Below are 14,267 nucleotides of genomic sequence, written 5' to 3' on the forward strand. Positions count from 1 at the left end.
GAGGAATGAGCCAAAATTCAAAAAGCATCTGCGTATCTGTCTGATACACAGACAGAAGTGACCGCTGTTCTTAGGCTTTAACATACAGTACTTATTCATACAAGGGTACAGTATGTACATTTGGACTATTTTGTTAATTATCCAAATATTTCTGTCATCTTTGGTTTGTACATTTAATCAGACTACCTTCATTATATATTCCTTTTAATATGGCTTTCATGAAGATCAAATCATGTTTTAGGTCTTAACCATATCTGTATATGGACCAACATGGGGGGGAGGGGTCGCAATTTTTTCTCGACAGTTGTACTTATAAAAACTAGGAGAGGAAAACTGGCATTTGTTTATTGGTATTTATAAAAAGAAAACCGGTCTCTCTGGAAGACAAAGAGGCTGGATGGCGTGCTGGATGAAGGAGAGGGAAAAAAGCCACCATACCAGCTCATAAGTAACATAAACATAGTCAGGTTCACACTTGGATGAAGCACTGCACAAGCACAGACTTAACGTCACTGGAGCTATGCCGTTCAGTGCTGAGTCAGACAAACAGGGCTGGAATCTGAACAGTAAGCCAAATGACTCAAAAGAGACTGAGCCAAGTGAAAACTCCATCAGCACACGGTGTCAAATCAGACAGATCATTAACAGCCTAAACAAAATGAGGCAGTGAAAATAAGCACAAACCCACAGGATGACTACACTGCAGTATTAACTGCATATATACTGTAGGAAATAAATGAAAAAGGAATAGTTCTGTCACTGCTCTTGAAATACTTTTTATAAACCCACATAAATGCAAGAAATGGTGTAATTTCTTTCCTATTTTAAGGCAGCATGTGAGGCTCTTACCACAGGATGCCCAAGTTTATATACATATATACTTGAATATCTGGGCCTATTAACGAGGTACTAGGGATAATTGAATCCCTGGCAATTCTGCAAGGCTAGTTTACAACAAAGAGAATGACTAATTATAAGTATTTCAAAGGAACAAAAGACAAGATAAAATAATTGATATGTTCTTCATGCATAAAAATAATGTAAATCAAAGCCTGGGTAGTGAGGCGGACGTTTTCACAAGAGTGGAGTGAAATGGATGGACTGCAAGATGGACAGTCTTCAGGGACGTCCAGTGCTTACCTCTGCCCCGCATGCCGCTGTCAGGATTTGTGTCCAGAAGACCAGTCTGACCCGGCAACTCTGGGATGGTGCCCACTTTGGAAGAGAGGAAGAGAAAAAATAGATAAAATTGCGTGCGTTGCATCTTCCAAGAGTCCTGACCTCCAAAAAATAAAACTGAAGATTTGATTGTAAAACATACCCAGAGATTCAACGTTTTATAATCGATACTCTTCAGCGTAAGCTGGCCTCTCTCACGACAAAGCCTGCCAATACGATTCTGATGAAGCAGGTTGCCACTCACCCGATTTCTGCACCCTCCATGACAGTTAATCATCATAATCCACTCCGGCACTCAGCACAGCACATTCTAAAGTCGTGCTTTTTTCATGCTCTGGTGAGCTTTCTATAGGCGCTAAATGCAATCAATATCGCCAGGAGAGTTTGGGGTTATTTCCTAATGCTGCTAATTGTCAATATCTCGCAAGATCAGTGCTTAATTAAGTTAAGAGAACTTGGCCATACTACACATGCGTTTCTTTGGAAATGAGGAAACTGCTCTTGACTTGCACCAGCTGTCTTTTTTACAGCACCTAAACGGAGCTGGCGGGTGTCGGCAGGCTCGGTCACCAGGGCCTGTTCGTGCGCCCACAGAACCGAGCCCCTACCTTGAGGAGAAGGTTGATAGGGTTTAGACCCCCCGAGGGAGAGCCGGCGGGAGCTGACGGCCGCTCCCGGGTCTCCTGGGAAGGGGGGTGACGCTCCAGTCCTCCCGTATCCCAGAGGGCTGCCGCTGCTGCACCTCCGCGCCGGCGGGCCTGGCCTGTGGAAGGAGATGGACCAGGAGAAATCTTCTAAAAAACCGTCACCAGCTCAGCTCGCCCCCCGCACAGCACAATAACAATAACCCTTACACTTCTATAGCGCTTTTCTGGACTCTCCACTCAAAGTGCTTTACAGGTAACGGGGATCCCCTCCACCACCACCAGTGTGCAGCCCCACCTGGATGATGCGCCAGAACGCTCCCCACACACCAGCTCTCAGTGGGGAGGAGAGCAGAGTGATGAAGCCAGTTCAGAGAGGGGGATTATTAGGAGGCCATGATAGGTAAAGACCAGAGGGGGAAATTTGGCCAGGACACTAGTTAACACCCCTACTCTTTTCAAGAAACGCACTGGAATTTTTAATGACCACAGAGTGTCAGGACCTTGGTTTTATGTCTCATTCAATGGACAGTGCCATTTTTAAAGTATAGCATCCCCATCACTATACCAGGGCGTTAGGACCCACATAGACAGCAGGGTGCGCGCCCTGACTGGTCCCACTAACACCTCTTCCAGGAGCTTTCCCAGGAGGTCTCCCATCCAGGTGCCAGTTCACTTACCACACATCAGCTATCAGTGGGGAGGAACTTCATCTGTAACTTTCAAACATGATCATATCTCTGCGCGGTATTAGATGAAACTGAAACCTTACAGTGCAATGTTTAAAGAAGGAGAAAGTACCGAGAGAGAAGTGGTGCTGACCTGAGGGAGCTGTTCTGGCCAGGCGACTGCAGGTTCTGTTCGATACGCTGGTAGTTGTGAATCTGGGTAGGAACGGGGATCGGCACAGACTGGTTGTAGCTGCTGGCTGAAAACTCAACAGGCCGGCTGCAGGAGAAGAGAACACATTAACGTCAGTGGCCTCGAGGGCATAAGAAAACCACTACCCTCTCTTCATTTGGGTGAACTTTAGCTTTGTGCCTCACCTCTCTTGTTACAGAACTGCATTATTTCCCTGCGGGCCAGTCCAGGTATTATAAAGATTATGAAACAGCTGTGGGGATTGCCAAGTGGCTCAATCAGTAAAAGTGCCATTTCTGACCACAGGCCCAGAAGTTCAATACTGTGTGATACCTAGTCCAGCGTGCCTGAGATTCCCCAGGTGGAGGAATCGCACCACCAGGGGCAGGGATGGGACTATACAGATCTCAGCGAAACAGTGACCCATGCCACTTCCTGGACACTAGGAAGCTTGTGGTGTAGCCGGCAAAGAACACGCCGGTCTTCCAATTGGCAACGAGCCTCCCACACATCGCTTTACAGCCTGAAGCGTGTCAAAGAGAAAAGACTCGGTAGGTGGGCAGGTCAATGGAGCCTGTCTACGCCTTCTCATTCTCTCTGCAAGATTCAGTGCTATTCCACATTTGTTAGTTTTTCCAATACTGGTGTGTGTTTAAAATGCTATTAGTGGCTTTATGTTGTAGATTTGGTTTGTATCTCCAAACCAAAATCCCTACAACTAGTTATGATGGCAATAAAGTATAGAATACTGAACTGTATATGAATACATGGGTGGTTGCTGTTTGCTGAGACAAAGAAAATTAATTTAAATTTGGCAGACATTTAATTAGAAATAGCTGGTTACTTTAAATGTATATAAAAAGTAAGGGATCACACTACGTTCACATGGCTAATATACAGCTGTCACGTCTTAAGAAGAAATGACTTGATTGTTAGCTCTTTAAGGACCATGGAAAGCTAATTAACTGCAGATGACTATAGCAATTAGCTCATTTTTTAAACTGATTAAATGGATTTTAATGCTGCATAGCTCTTCTTTCACACCATTATGCTTCACATATGTGACAGCTTTAGAATGACTTAACAATACTAAACGGAAGGCCTTAAATTTGCAAAGAAGTTATTTTTTTGGAGCAGATCTAAGAAAGCGCATAATTGTTTTAAAATGATAAAAGAATGTAATCCTGCAGCAGAATGTAAGAAATAGTCTACACTACATCTATTATGTATTTATTATGTATTGTGCCCATTATTACAAGGTGAAACTTGAAAAAGACAAAGTGGTTTTAAGCAAAAACCAAGAGTGAGATTCAAGGGCTATTTAAAGTTGCGTTTCAGTTTTATTAGGTAGAACTTCACCCTGCTGTGAAAGACACTGCTGTCAAGTGGAGCAACAGGCTTGTCACAGGCCTCTGCAGCCTGACCTGGAACGTGAGACTCCCTCCTACAGTGTTGCTAGCAGTTCCTTACCCGGAGGGACTGGGAGAGCTGGTGAAGGAAGGTGAAGGGGACGGTGTCTTGCCCTGACTCCCCAGACCAGCAGAGGTCAGCAGAGAGCTCCTAATCACAGTGGGCAAAAACAATACCATTCATCAGCAGAACAGGCTACTTGACTCTGCTTGACACTGTGCTCCACCCTCGCAGCTTAATGATGAAAAGGACCTCCGCTCAAATATTGCTAAATGCTCTCTTGTTCTTTTGGTCTCAAAATAATTCTATTTACATCTAATGGAATGAACAATAAAGTTACAAGAGCATGAAAGAACACTTCAACTGCTTATTGCAGGACTGTATGTGTATTACTGAAGTACACTAACACAAAATATAATTCTGTTTATATGGGCCAGAAATGCTTGGGATTTTAGGGTTTTATCCCAGGATAACTCACCCGCTGTACATCAGACTATCCTGAACCGGCCTCCCCACTGGGCCTTCACTGGTGATTTCGCCTGAAAAGAGGGAGGAACAGCAGAGAAGGAAAAAGACTTTAAGAGAAACCCTTCTGCAATGCCATTTGGGAAAACACCACTAGTAAACTCTGCATAAACCCATTTCTGACAATTTGAAAATAAAATAGTAAAAGAGAGGTGTCATTTCAAAAATGTTCTTCAGTAAGAGGTACATTCTCTAGCTACAAAGAAATGTACTACAAAACCAACACAACAGACAAAAGGCAAAAGCAAACACAGAGACAGACCCACATTTTGACATTCCTATATTGCTCACACCCTTTTGGACAGTTACACTGGATAAAGGAGAAAGATGAAACGACTGCTCAGCACTTTTTAAGAGGCCACGGACTTAAAACAAATAATGAACTATTCACTGCAGAACAGCAAGGTCCTGTCTCAGACTCAGAATGAGAACGTCATTCTGCAGACACTAAAAAGTGCTCCCTTCCAAAACTAATATAGATATTTTCTACAGCTCTCTAAATATAGACCAGGCTAGAGCGTTAGTGTCAGTTTCATCTGCTTCAAAATAGCAGGCTTTAGATTAGTGAACAGCTCCCTAATGCCTGATTATTTTTTGTCTGGTGTTTTTGGAATTCAGCAGTGCAGGGGCTAATTGGTACGTCTGAGGTGAAAGACAGCAAGCATTCCCCCCTGCCCCCACTCTGAGAGAAGCCTGTTCTATGCTGGATCAAGCTCCCCTTTGTGAGTAAGAAAAGGCAGCTGTCCTTACTGGGGAACTGCGCCGGCACCATGACAAAGTCATCGGTATCACAGGAGGAGTTTTTGCTGCTGCTTCCTGCAGAATCCTTCAGCAGGAAGCCTGGGGAATCCTGGGTAGGAGAAGCCAGGGTCTTGGTGCGTAGCTGCTGCATCTCTGCCACAGACTGCTGCAGGAGGAGGACACGTCACAGCAATCATTCACTGGACTGCAGGTGCAGAAGCTTGTCTGCAAAGCGCTGGCCAGACTGGCATGCTACGCCTTTAACTGGACTATAAATAAAACATTTGACCAGAAACTTCCTTGCTTGAAAGCTTGGCTGGCGCTTACTTACTCTTATCTTTTCCTAAAGTGAAGAACTGGCCAGAGAAACAATGAACTTTACTAAATCAAATAGCAACACATTTTCTGTAAACAACCCACTCAAGGTCTGCTGCTTTCAGTTCGCTGCTTTCAGAACAAAACAGAATTTGTTCCGAAAAGAATGTAAGTAAAGAGCATTAAAAACTGAGCACATGAGGCTCTTATGTACCCAGAGGGTGTGTGTGAGTTTGGAGCTACACAGGCATGCTGTCAAAGCCGATACCTTGACATCTTTCAAGAGATGGCTGGATCAAAACGAGCTTGAGGGACTGAGTGGCCCCCTCTCTTTGGTAACCTTTCTGATGTTCTCATCAAACTGCAGCTGAAGGAGCTGGAGGCTCCACGCTCATTGGACAAGCAGCATGTGTAAACGTGAAAGGCTTCTGCACCCATGCTCCACCCCCCATCTCTAGTAACAGCAGTTAGAGGCTCGTGCCGCTGTCGTGACTCACGGGAGGAGAAGCAAGGTGGGACGTGGACGAGCTGCTGCAGGAGCTGGCGGATCCTGAGCTGGGGTAGGAGGGCATCGGCACAGGAGCAGCTGAAAACAACGCAAACGCATGGGCTGAGTGACTGGGGAAAGGGCTTGTGCAGTTTCAATGACGTCCACTGACACCTTACCATCATAATATTAATGTTAATAAAGTATGCTTTATTTAGTGTCTTTACAGGTGGCTTCTCAAAGTGCTCTACAATAAGAAAAAAAACACAATGAAAGGAGACAGCAGAGTTACACAATTCCAGCAAGGGCTTAGGATATAGTAGGAAAGCAAAGGTGCAGTCATCGAACCAATTAAATAAAAGTCTTTCTAAAGAAGAAGGTTTTGAGTCTTGATTTGAAAGTGTGTAGGGAAGATGACTCTCTGATATAAATAGGGATAGAATTCCAGAGCTTTGGGCATAACAGGAGAAGGTCCTGTCAGCCATAGAGTATAGATGGGCTTGGGGGACAGAGAAGAGACCAGAGTCAGAGGAATGAAGGTTGCAAGGTGGGGAGTAGGAAGACAGTAAGTCAGAAAGGCCACAGACTGTAACAGGTGAGCATGGAGATATTAAAGTTGACATGAAACCTGATAGTAAGACAGTGCCAGGACTCCAGGATAGCCCCTGGATAGGCTTTATAAAAGTCTGTCAAGCCATAACACTGCCTAACAGCTAGCCTGTTTAGAGTTATTCAATACACCTGAGAAATTTTAAAAAAGTATTTTTTTTTAGTGGGAATTTAATTTTCTTCTGTCCATTTCAGGCTTTAAAAGTCCCATTGGCTCCTAACATAAAAATCAGAGAATGCATTTGAAGCAAAGAAGAAAGTAAAACTTGCAGGATATACTCAGGAGACTACCTGTACTACCTGTGAGTTTTTCAATGTTTCATTTTTTTTTCTTTTAAACCAAGGTGGCACCATTGTTCTTAATCGATTCAAACTATCCAAGGATGAAATCAAAGTGGTCATAAAAAGAAGGACATGTGATAAACGACTTAGCAACAGTGAAAGGCAGGGATTAGTTTTAATCAGCAGATTTATTAAGAACCTTGCTATTTGTTGATTGCGCCACATGCAAGCCATCACAAATCTGCTATTTCAGCGCATTCCAGTAATTTTCCCCACTTTAAACGTTAAAGAGGCAAATGACTAGATTTTCTCGGAATTCACCTTAAGATCTAGTGTCGATGCAGGCTGTGCTGTATGTTAACCAGAAGCATGTTTTTGAATAAACAGGGCAAACCAGTCCTTTTTCTATGCTATGATTCACTTACATTTCTTCATGGATGAGCTCCCTTCCAAGAAGGGATGTTGGAAAAATTCATCTGTAAGGAAACACACTCGGTTAGAAAGCTGGTGAAGACTGGCAACAAACTGAACCAATGGTAAAATGGAATATACTATGAGCTTGAAATACATCAGCATGTACACCGGTACATTAACTGACTTCTCGAACAAACTGGCCCTAGTGTAAATGTGTGCACGTCTGTGTCTTTGTGGGCCCAGCGTCTGTGGTGAACACAGCAATGCACAAAGGAGTGATCAGATCTCCCTGTTTTCGTGGGTATCCTATAGGTGTTCCAGTTTCCTTCAAAAATACTGGTACATTAATTGGCTTCTAGGAAAAACTGGACCTGGTGTGAGTGTGTACATGTCTGTGTGTGCCCTGTGACGGACCGGTGTCCCACCCAGGGTGTATCCTGCCTTGTGCCCATGGCTTGCCGGGATAGGCTCCAGCCTACCCGGTGACCCAGTACTGGGTAGTTAAAAAGATAACAGAGTTCAGTCTCCTGAAAGCTGGAATATGCGACTCCTCCAGGCCCTGGAAGCCAGAGGCGGGCGGGCAGCCGCAGTAGCAGGGAGAGGCCGCTCACCGAAGCTCATGCGGTCCCGCGGACTGCGCTGCAGCAGGCCCAGCAGCAGCTGACGAAGCTGGGCGGATGTCTCCCTCGGAATGCTGGGAAAAATAAAGCCATAGAAATTCTCAATTTCCCCTTCCCCCACTCCTCAAAAGAAAAACAAACAGGTACTAAAGCTTTTGCAGTTTTTATTACATGTTGAAATGGTCAAATGAACTTGGCTGCTTGAGCAGGGGTTTAAAATAGGTATATACCAGGTATAAACAGGTGTATAGCATGTATGAAGTAAAATTTAAAGGAAACATCCTAAAAAAATGACTTATGCCATTACATACCAAAGACCCATTATAAGCAACCTGTCTGGTAGTTAGTTATTCCTGAAAGATGCCAGAGTATCAGCTTCAATAGCACGGTTGGGTAGCTTGCGCCACACTCCCACAACCCTTTGTTGAAAGAAGAAGTGCCTAAATATTCTAAATGAGATCTTACCTCAAAACTCAATTCAAAATCCTGCTATTTTTGTGGTGTCTGCAGATGTGAGTAGTTTAACAACTATACCAGAATCTAGATCATCAAGACGAATTAAGTACAGTCACAGTCCCAGCACAATGCCTTTGGTACGCCAACAGTCAAGTCACCTGCAGCCTGAGCATTCACCTCTTATCAGCACTCTGGTTTTCTAAGAACTAATTCTCAACTCAACAAACATCTCCCTGAATGCACATTCCCTGTAATTACAGAATTAATATTTTCAGAAACTTTATAAAAAAACTTTATAATCAAAAGTCACCATGTATACTATGTTCATTATTGTTGCTGCTTGTTCAACTAGGTCTAACAAATTTGTACTAACATTTTCTAAATCCACATTGACTAATCACTTGGATCTTACTTCCCTATACAGTAGGTGATTCTCTAATTTAGTTCTAATAGTTGTTTCTATAATCTTACACATAATAGAAGACAGACAAACTAGTCTGCAGTTACTTGATTCGGTTTTGTATCCAGGCCATGGGTACTATTCCTGTTTTGAGCAGCTGTTGGAAGTTACTTCAGTTGCTTATGGATAAAGGTTTCTCTAAGTAAATTGGTAGAAAACACTGGTCCTGGAGATTCATTAAACTGGAGTGATTCAAGTACCTGAACCAGCTCCACTTCTTCCATGTAAATACTATTTAATAAAGAACACTGTTCTTCCACTGCCTGAGGCATGCTTTTAACATCCTCCTTAGTGAATACCTGTGTGAAATATTCATTAAATATATCAGTCATTTCCCCTTTATTATTTAGACTTTCCCATTATTGTACGGGGTATATTTAAAGAATGCATGATTATTTATTTTATGTTCCATTGTAATATTCAGTTCCGTAATTATCTTGGCCTTCTGAATATCCTTTAGACCTGTCTTGCAAATATTTACTTTTCTTTTAACTGGATCCTGTGTTTAAATCATTTTATAAACTGATTTCTCTTATATATGTCCTAATAGATTTGTTAATCTTTTTATTTAGTCAATCTTGAGAAATTAAATTGCAATGGGTATATATGTAATTAAACATATAATTATACATACATGAGAACCATCACAAAGCACCGTACAGCACAGAGTAAATTCCACTAGGTCTTCAACCTTGATGAGCTATATTTTTCAACAGCAATATTCAAATGTCTGATAAACTCCTTAACAATCCAATCAAAGCAATAAAACTTACAGCTCAAGTGCGAAATCTGATCAGAGGGAGTTAAACCAGGCATTAATAAAGCCTTAAGCGCCTTGTGTCAAGTGGATCTAATTAAAATGGACAGAGTCTGGCAATCAGTCAACTTCTTCTAGCGAGCAGTAACTTCAGCTCCATCTTCACAGCCTTCCAAAATTACTAAAGCGTGCTTCATTACAGACATCTAACAGCAGAACTTTCCAAGCAAAAAAAATTAATACAGCTGCTTCTTTAATCACTATTAACAAGCATGTTGGCTGAGAGTGTTACTTTGTAGAACATGAGTTTCTTTTGCAGGGAAGTCAGTTTATTAAGAAACACATGGTTCAATATGTGGCCATAGAGTCCATGGAGTATAAAAAAACAAAGTGACAGCAACAGATAGATACGGTTAACATACTTAGACACCAGAGGACTAGTTTCAACAGTGACCGGACCTTTGAATACTTTACTATCGGTGGAATGTGTGTCACACTTATTTTTTATCTTTTAAGCAAAAGACAGTAAAATCAGACTCCTCGTCCAATGTAATGCCATCATTAATTCACTGCAGACAGAACCCCCCTCCCCCCAAAACATTAGAGTTACATAAACAACTACAATGCTTTATTTCATAAATGCACTGCAGCCACAAACCACGGTGACCAGTGTTGGAAGTGGACCTGAGACCGTCAAGCATTTTAAATTAGGATGCCTATGCCTATGCTGTCCGGAGTACATTACAATTATTCCCATTACAAAAGTCATGAAGTATACGAAACAGGCAGAGAAAAGGCCATCCAATTCTATGAAGCAGAACACAGGTCACATTCAGTCGTTGTCCACAGAGACTGTAAATAGTGCAGCACCCCAAGTGGGGATACTTACTTAGGAACAAGGCTTTTGTTTTTTTCATAGAACAGACGGAGGTCCTGGGGGCTGCTGGCCTGTTGGAACAAGACGAGGCATGAAGTACGTAGACCTTGAACCTCCTCTGGTCTCTAGCTGCTCAATGCAGCTGATACAATAATACACGACACCCAGATATTTTTCTAAATAACGCAAAAATAAATGCCACTAATCAAGCTTGACTGGTTTACTATTAGGCTTCAAAGAACCCTATGTGGCTATAGAATATTTATGGGGAAATTAACAGGATTTATAGATTCTTTTCATCTAGAAGTATAGTATTTAGAGAATCTGTCATTCTCAGTTTAACACTGTATATCTGAGATCAGCTAAAGAATATGGAAAATCCATATGACTGCGCTTTACAGATCTTTAAGAGAAACGTCCTTTTCTCTTATACAGATCAGCATTCAACTTCCCAGATCAAAGTCTTCTTTATAAAAACAAAATGCAGTAAAACGTAAGGACACTGCCTTTCTTGAAAGGCCCAGTTTATTTTTGCAAGGTCTCATGATGAAACCAAAGCCAATTTTTCACATCAGCTGTCTGTTCCGGTAAACACAGTTGGTTCAGGTCTTTTTTTTCCCATTGCAGGACTGCAATGGTCCCGGCACTGCTCTCCTCCCTCCGCAGCACTGCCTGTGCTGAGCAGTCACTCAGAGACGTACGGGGGGGTTGGCTGATGGCACATGTTGTTTCCACAGTATAAATAACCTATTAAGTAATATCTCAAAGGGCTGTTTCGCTGAACGCTTGCGTGTGCAGACATATCCCAGCACTGGTGTTCAGGTACGCAGGAACACGCTGGCTCAAGGCCACAGACCAATCAATAGTCCCTGGATAGGGTCTCCAGCCAGCCAGCCAAGTGCTCATCTGTGTGACAAACAAGCCTGGGAAGGGGGTGTGTAGGAGGAGGGTAATCCTGTTTAAAAATAGGAATAGGTTCTAGAAGAGAGCGGACTTCACACTACCCTGTCTAATCTGTGGCTTTATTTACAAGAATATGTTCCAGCTGTCATGACAGATGTTTTGTGCTTTGTTTAATAAGGTGAGCTGGCTTTATTCAAAAGGCTAAAGTACAACCAATTACTAAAAACCAAAGAAACAGTAAAAAAGTGAAATACGAACAGCAGTCACTGAGCATAAAAGTAAAAATCAGAAGGTACTGATTTACCAGCTGCAAAAAAAAGTCTGTCATGGCTGCAATTTAACAGCTTTAGGCAATTTCAACCAAACTGCATTTGGAAAAATCACATTTGTGAAACGCCCAAGGAAACAGTACGATTTAGTCAGGTTTTGTGTGTTTAGGGAGAAAAAAAAGATGAGCTAGCCCCTCTTCCCTCATTGCAATGCTCCTAAACCATGGGTCGCCACCCCAACACGACAGGTGGAAAAAGTCATGAAAGACAGGGGAAGATCTGGGCAGGCTGGTGCTCACCTGAAATGGAGCCTTCCCAGTCAGACACTGATACACAATGGTTCCTATGCTCCACAGGTCTGCCTTGGCATCATAAGTCTGGGACATGATCACCTCAGGAGCCTAAGGCCAAACAAAAGGCATCGGACAAAGTCACATCTATCTGGTAATCAGAAATGTGTTTTTTTTTTAGTTTAAACCTAATTTTAGGAGATTCACACAACAACAATACATTTGCCATGCAAAAGAGGAGCCTATGGGTGGGACGATAAATGTGAATTTGATTAGACGATCTTTATCACCAGGTAGCTAGTGAAGGGGAATTCATAAAGTGCTGGGGCCGTTCATCCAATAAAATGAAACACAAGCTGGGTTTAGTCTGTCACGAAGTGGCTTAGTTTTATAATCTTGCTCAGTATGACCAGAGCTGCCATTTCAGACATATAATGTGACAGAATATGACTGAAAATATGACTGAATGCCTGCAAGTCAGAACACTTGCTGTTGGCTCATTCCGGACAAGAGGGAGCAGAGCGAGCTACGATTAGGGAGACGGAGGATAGCAAACGGCTTGTTCCTGGAAAAGTAAAATGCTTTTCCTAAACTGACATTTGGACAGGACTTGAAAGTCTGCTTTAAAGACAGTAGAGTTGCAGGCAGGGTGTTAACTTTTTTTTCTCCAAAAAGCAAATTCCTAAACCCAGCTCATAAACATTAACACTTACAATATAATTTCTTGATTTTAACACAGCTGTTAATCTTATTGAAGCCAGACTCAAGTGTCAATGATTTAATTTCTTGGAATAGCTGTATGTGGGCTCTTTCCCTTCCCCCTACGATACAATAATACACCTCAGGCTGATCAACAAATATGGAAGGCTGAAGAAAAACCAGAACACTTTTTACGGAGAATCCCTAAACAAAGACGTGAATTATTTAATGCAATAATTCAGCTTTGTCTGTGTCAGCATCATGATATAGCTTTTCCCTGTGGTGCTTTTTATCAGAGGATTTTTGTGATCCTGAGCAGGTAATAAAAAGACAAGTTTACGTCTCAATCGAAAAAGGTAAATAACTGCAGACTGGTGACTGGTGGGGCACTCACCATGTACATGGGGGAACCACACAGTGTAGCTGCCATCGTATTGTTTTGCAGATACCTGGCAAAACCAAAGTCAGCTGGAAAGAAAAGTGAAAATCATTTTTAACTGTCCAACTACTGCCAAGTCTGTCACACAACTTCCATTCACTACTTACAGGACAGCTAGAACTGTCTATTCATGTGATATATAATCCACTTCTTTCACTCTCACCCTCTTGCAATAATGCTGGTTTTAAGTGATCAGCTGGGGAGTAATTTTCTTCACAGCTCAGCTGCCTAAAAGGAAAGCCTGACTGGTGTGTTTTAAGCGCCACTTGGGGAAGTTACTTTCCCCACATCGACATTGTGACAGGTCTTTGTATCTTTACAAGCGCCGTGTGACAAGTACAGACTGGGAACCTTGTGAAGCTGTTGTTCGAAGGGCCTTGGAAGTAGAATTTAAGAAACCAGATATAGTTTTGACAGCTTCCAAGAAAGTTCTCTTGTCATGAAATAGCACAGTATGTGGCTTTAAGGTTAAAAAGGAGTGAATACTGATAGCAAAAAAGGAAGTGCCCTAAATGACAACCACAAAAACAAAAGTTCCCATTATGAAATATTGTAGAAGAGCAGAGGTTGGTACAAAATGTCTTCAATATTTATTTCAGCAACATCTGACTCATTTGTGCTTCTAATCAAACTGCCTTCGACCTAAGAATTGAAATGATTTGTTAAGGTGTCTAGGAAAATCATGCATTTACTTACTGCCAAGGACACTAACTGACCCCTTGAAAAAACAGTGCTGCCATACAACCGCAACAGCACTTTATTTAACTGCTGCCTGTCAGTGCAGGACACTTCTGGCTGCTCTTCTCTTAACTGATTGTACAACAGCAGTTTGGTTCTTGTATCTTGGTGATCACAACTGTATGATATTCTGTGTTTCGAGTGTTTTGTGGTTAACAGCTGTTAGTGGCCAGAGAAGGCAGCTGGGAAAAAAAGGGTTATCAGTGTTGTTATATGAATGCTGGACAGCCCAGTTTGTCTAACTGAGGGCCACAGTTCAGTTTGGATGACCTGGGATTGGTGAATGGAGATA

General features: G+C 42.3%; 1 protein-coding gene across 3 annotated transcripts in view; it reads right to left on the reverse strand.

Moving 5' to 3' along the window:
* The window catches only part of LOC148819130 (serine/threonine-protein kinase ULK1-like), a 43,043-nt gene that overhangs the window by 12,967 nt on the left and 15,809 nt on the right, over positions 1 to 14,267 (reverse strand). The window contains exons 7-18 of one of the 3 annotated variants that reach the window (XM_088935727.1): positions 13,193 to 13,266; positions 12,109 to 12,210; positions 10,650 to 10,708; positions 8,079 to 8,161; positions 7,479 to 7,529; positions 6,173 to 6,261; positions 5,370 to 5,523; positions 4,573 to 4,633; positions 4,155 to 4,244; positions 2,646 to 2,771; positions 1,788 to 1,942; positions 1,141 to 1,215 (exon numbers count right to left, since the gene is read on the reverse strand). In XM_088935727.1, coding sequence (XP_088791853.1) covers positions 1,141 to 1,215; positions 1,788 to 1,942; positions 2,646 to 2,771; positions 4,155 to 4,244; positions 4,573 to 4,633; positions 5,370 to 5,523; positions 6,173 to 6,261; positions 7,479 to 7,529; positions 8,079 to 8,161; positions 10,650 to 10,708; positions 12,109 to 12,210; positions 13,193 to 13,266 — 1,119 coding nt within the window. Of the gene's footprint in view, positions 1 to 1,140; positions 1,216 to 1,787; positions 1,943 to 2,645; positions 2,772 to 4,154; positions 4,245 to 4,572; positions 4,634 to 5,369; positions 5,527 to 6,172; positions 6,262 to 7,478; positions 7,530 to 8,078; positions 8,162 to 10,649; positions 10,709 to 12,108; positions 12,211 to 13,192; positions 13,267 to 14,267 lie in introns of all 3 variants that reach the window. The other 2 variants (XM_088935726.1, XM_088935729.1) reach the window with 2 other exon arrangements.

This window comes from Atractosteus spatula, chromosome 17 (assembly GCF_055471065.1).
Source record: "Atractosteus spatula isolate fAtrSpa1 chromosome 17, fAtrSpa1.hap1, whole genome shotgun sequence".
Classification (NCBI taxonomy): domain Eukaryota; kingdom Metazoa; phylum Chordata; class Actinopteri; order Semionotiformes; family Lepisosteidae; genus Atractosteus; species Atractosteus spatula.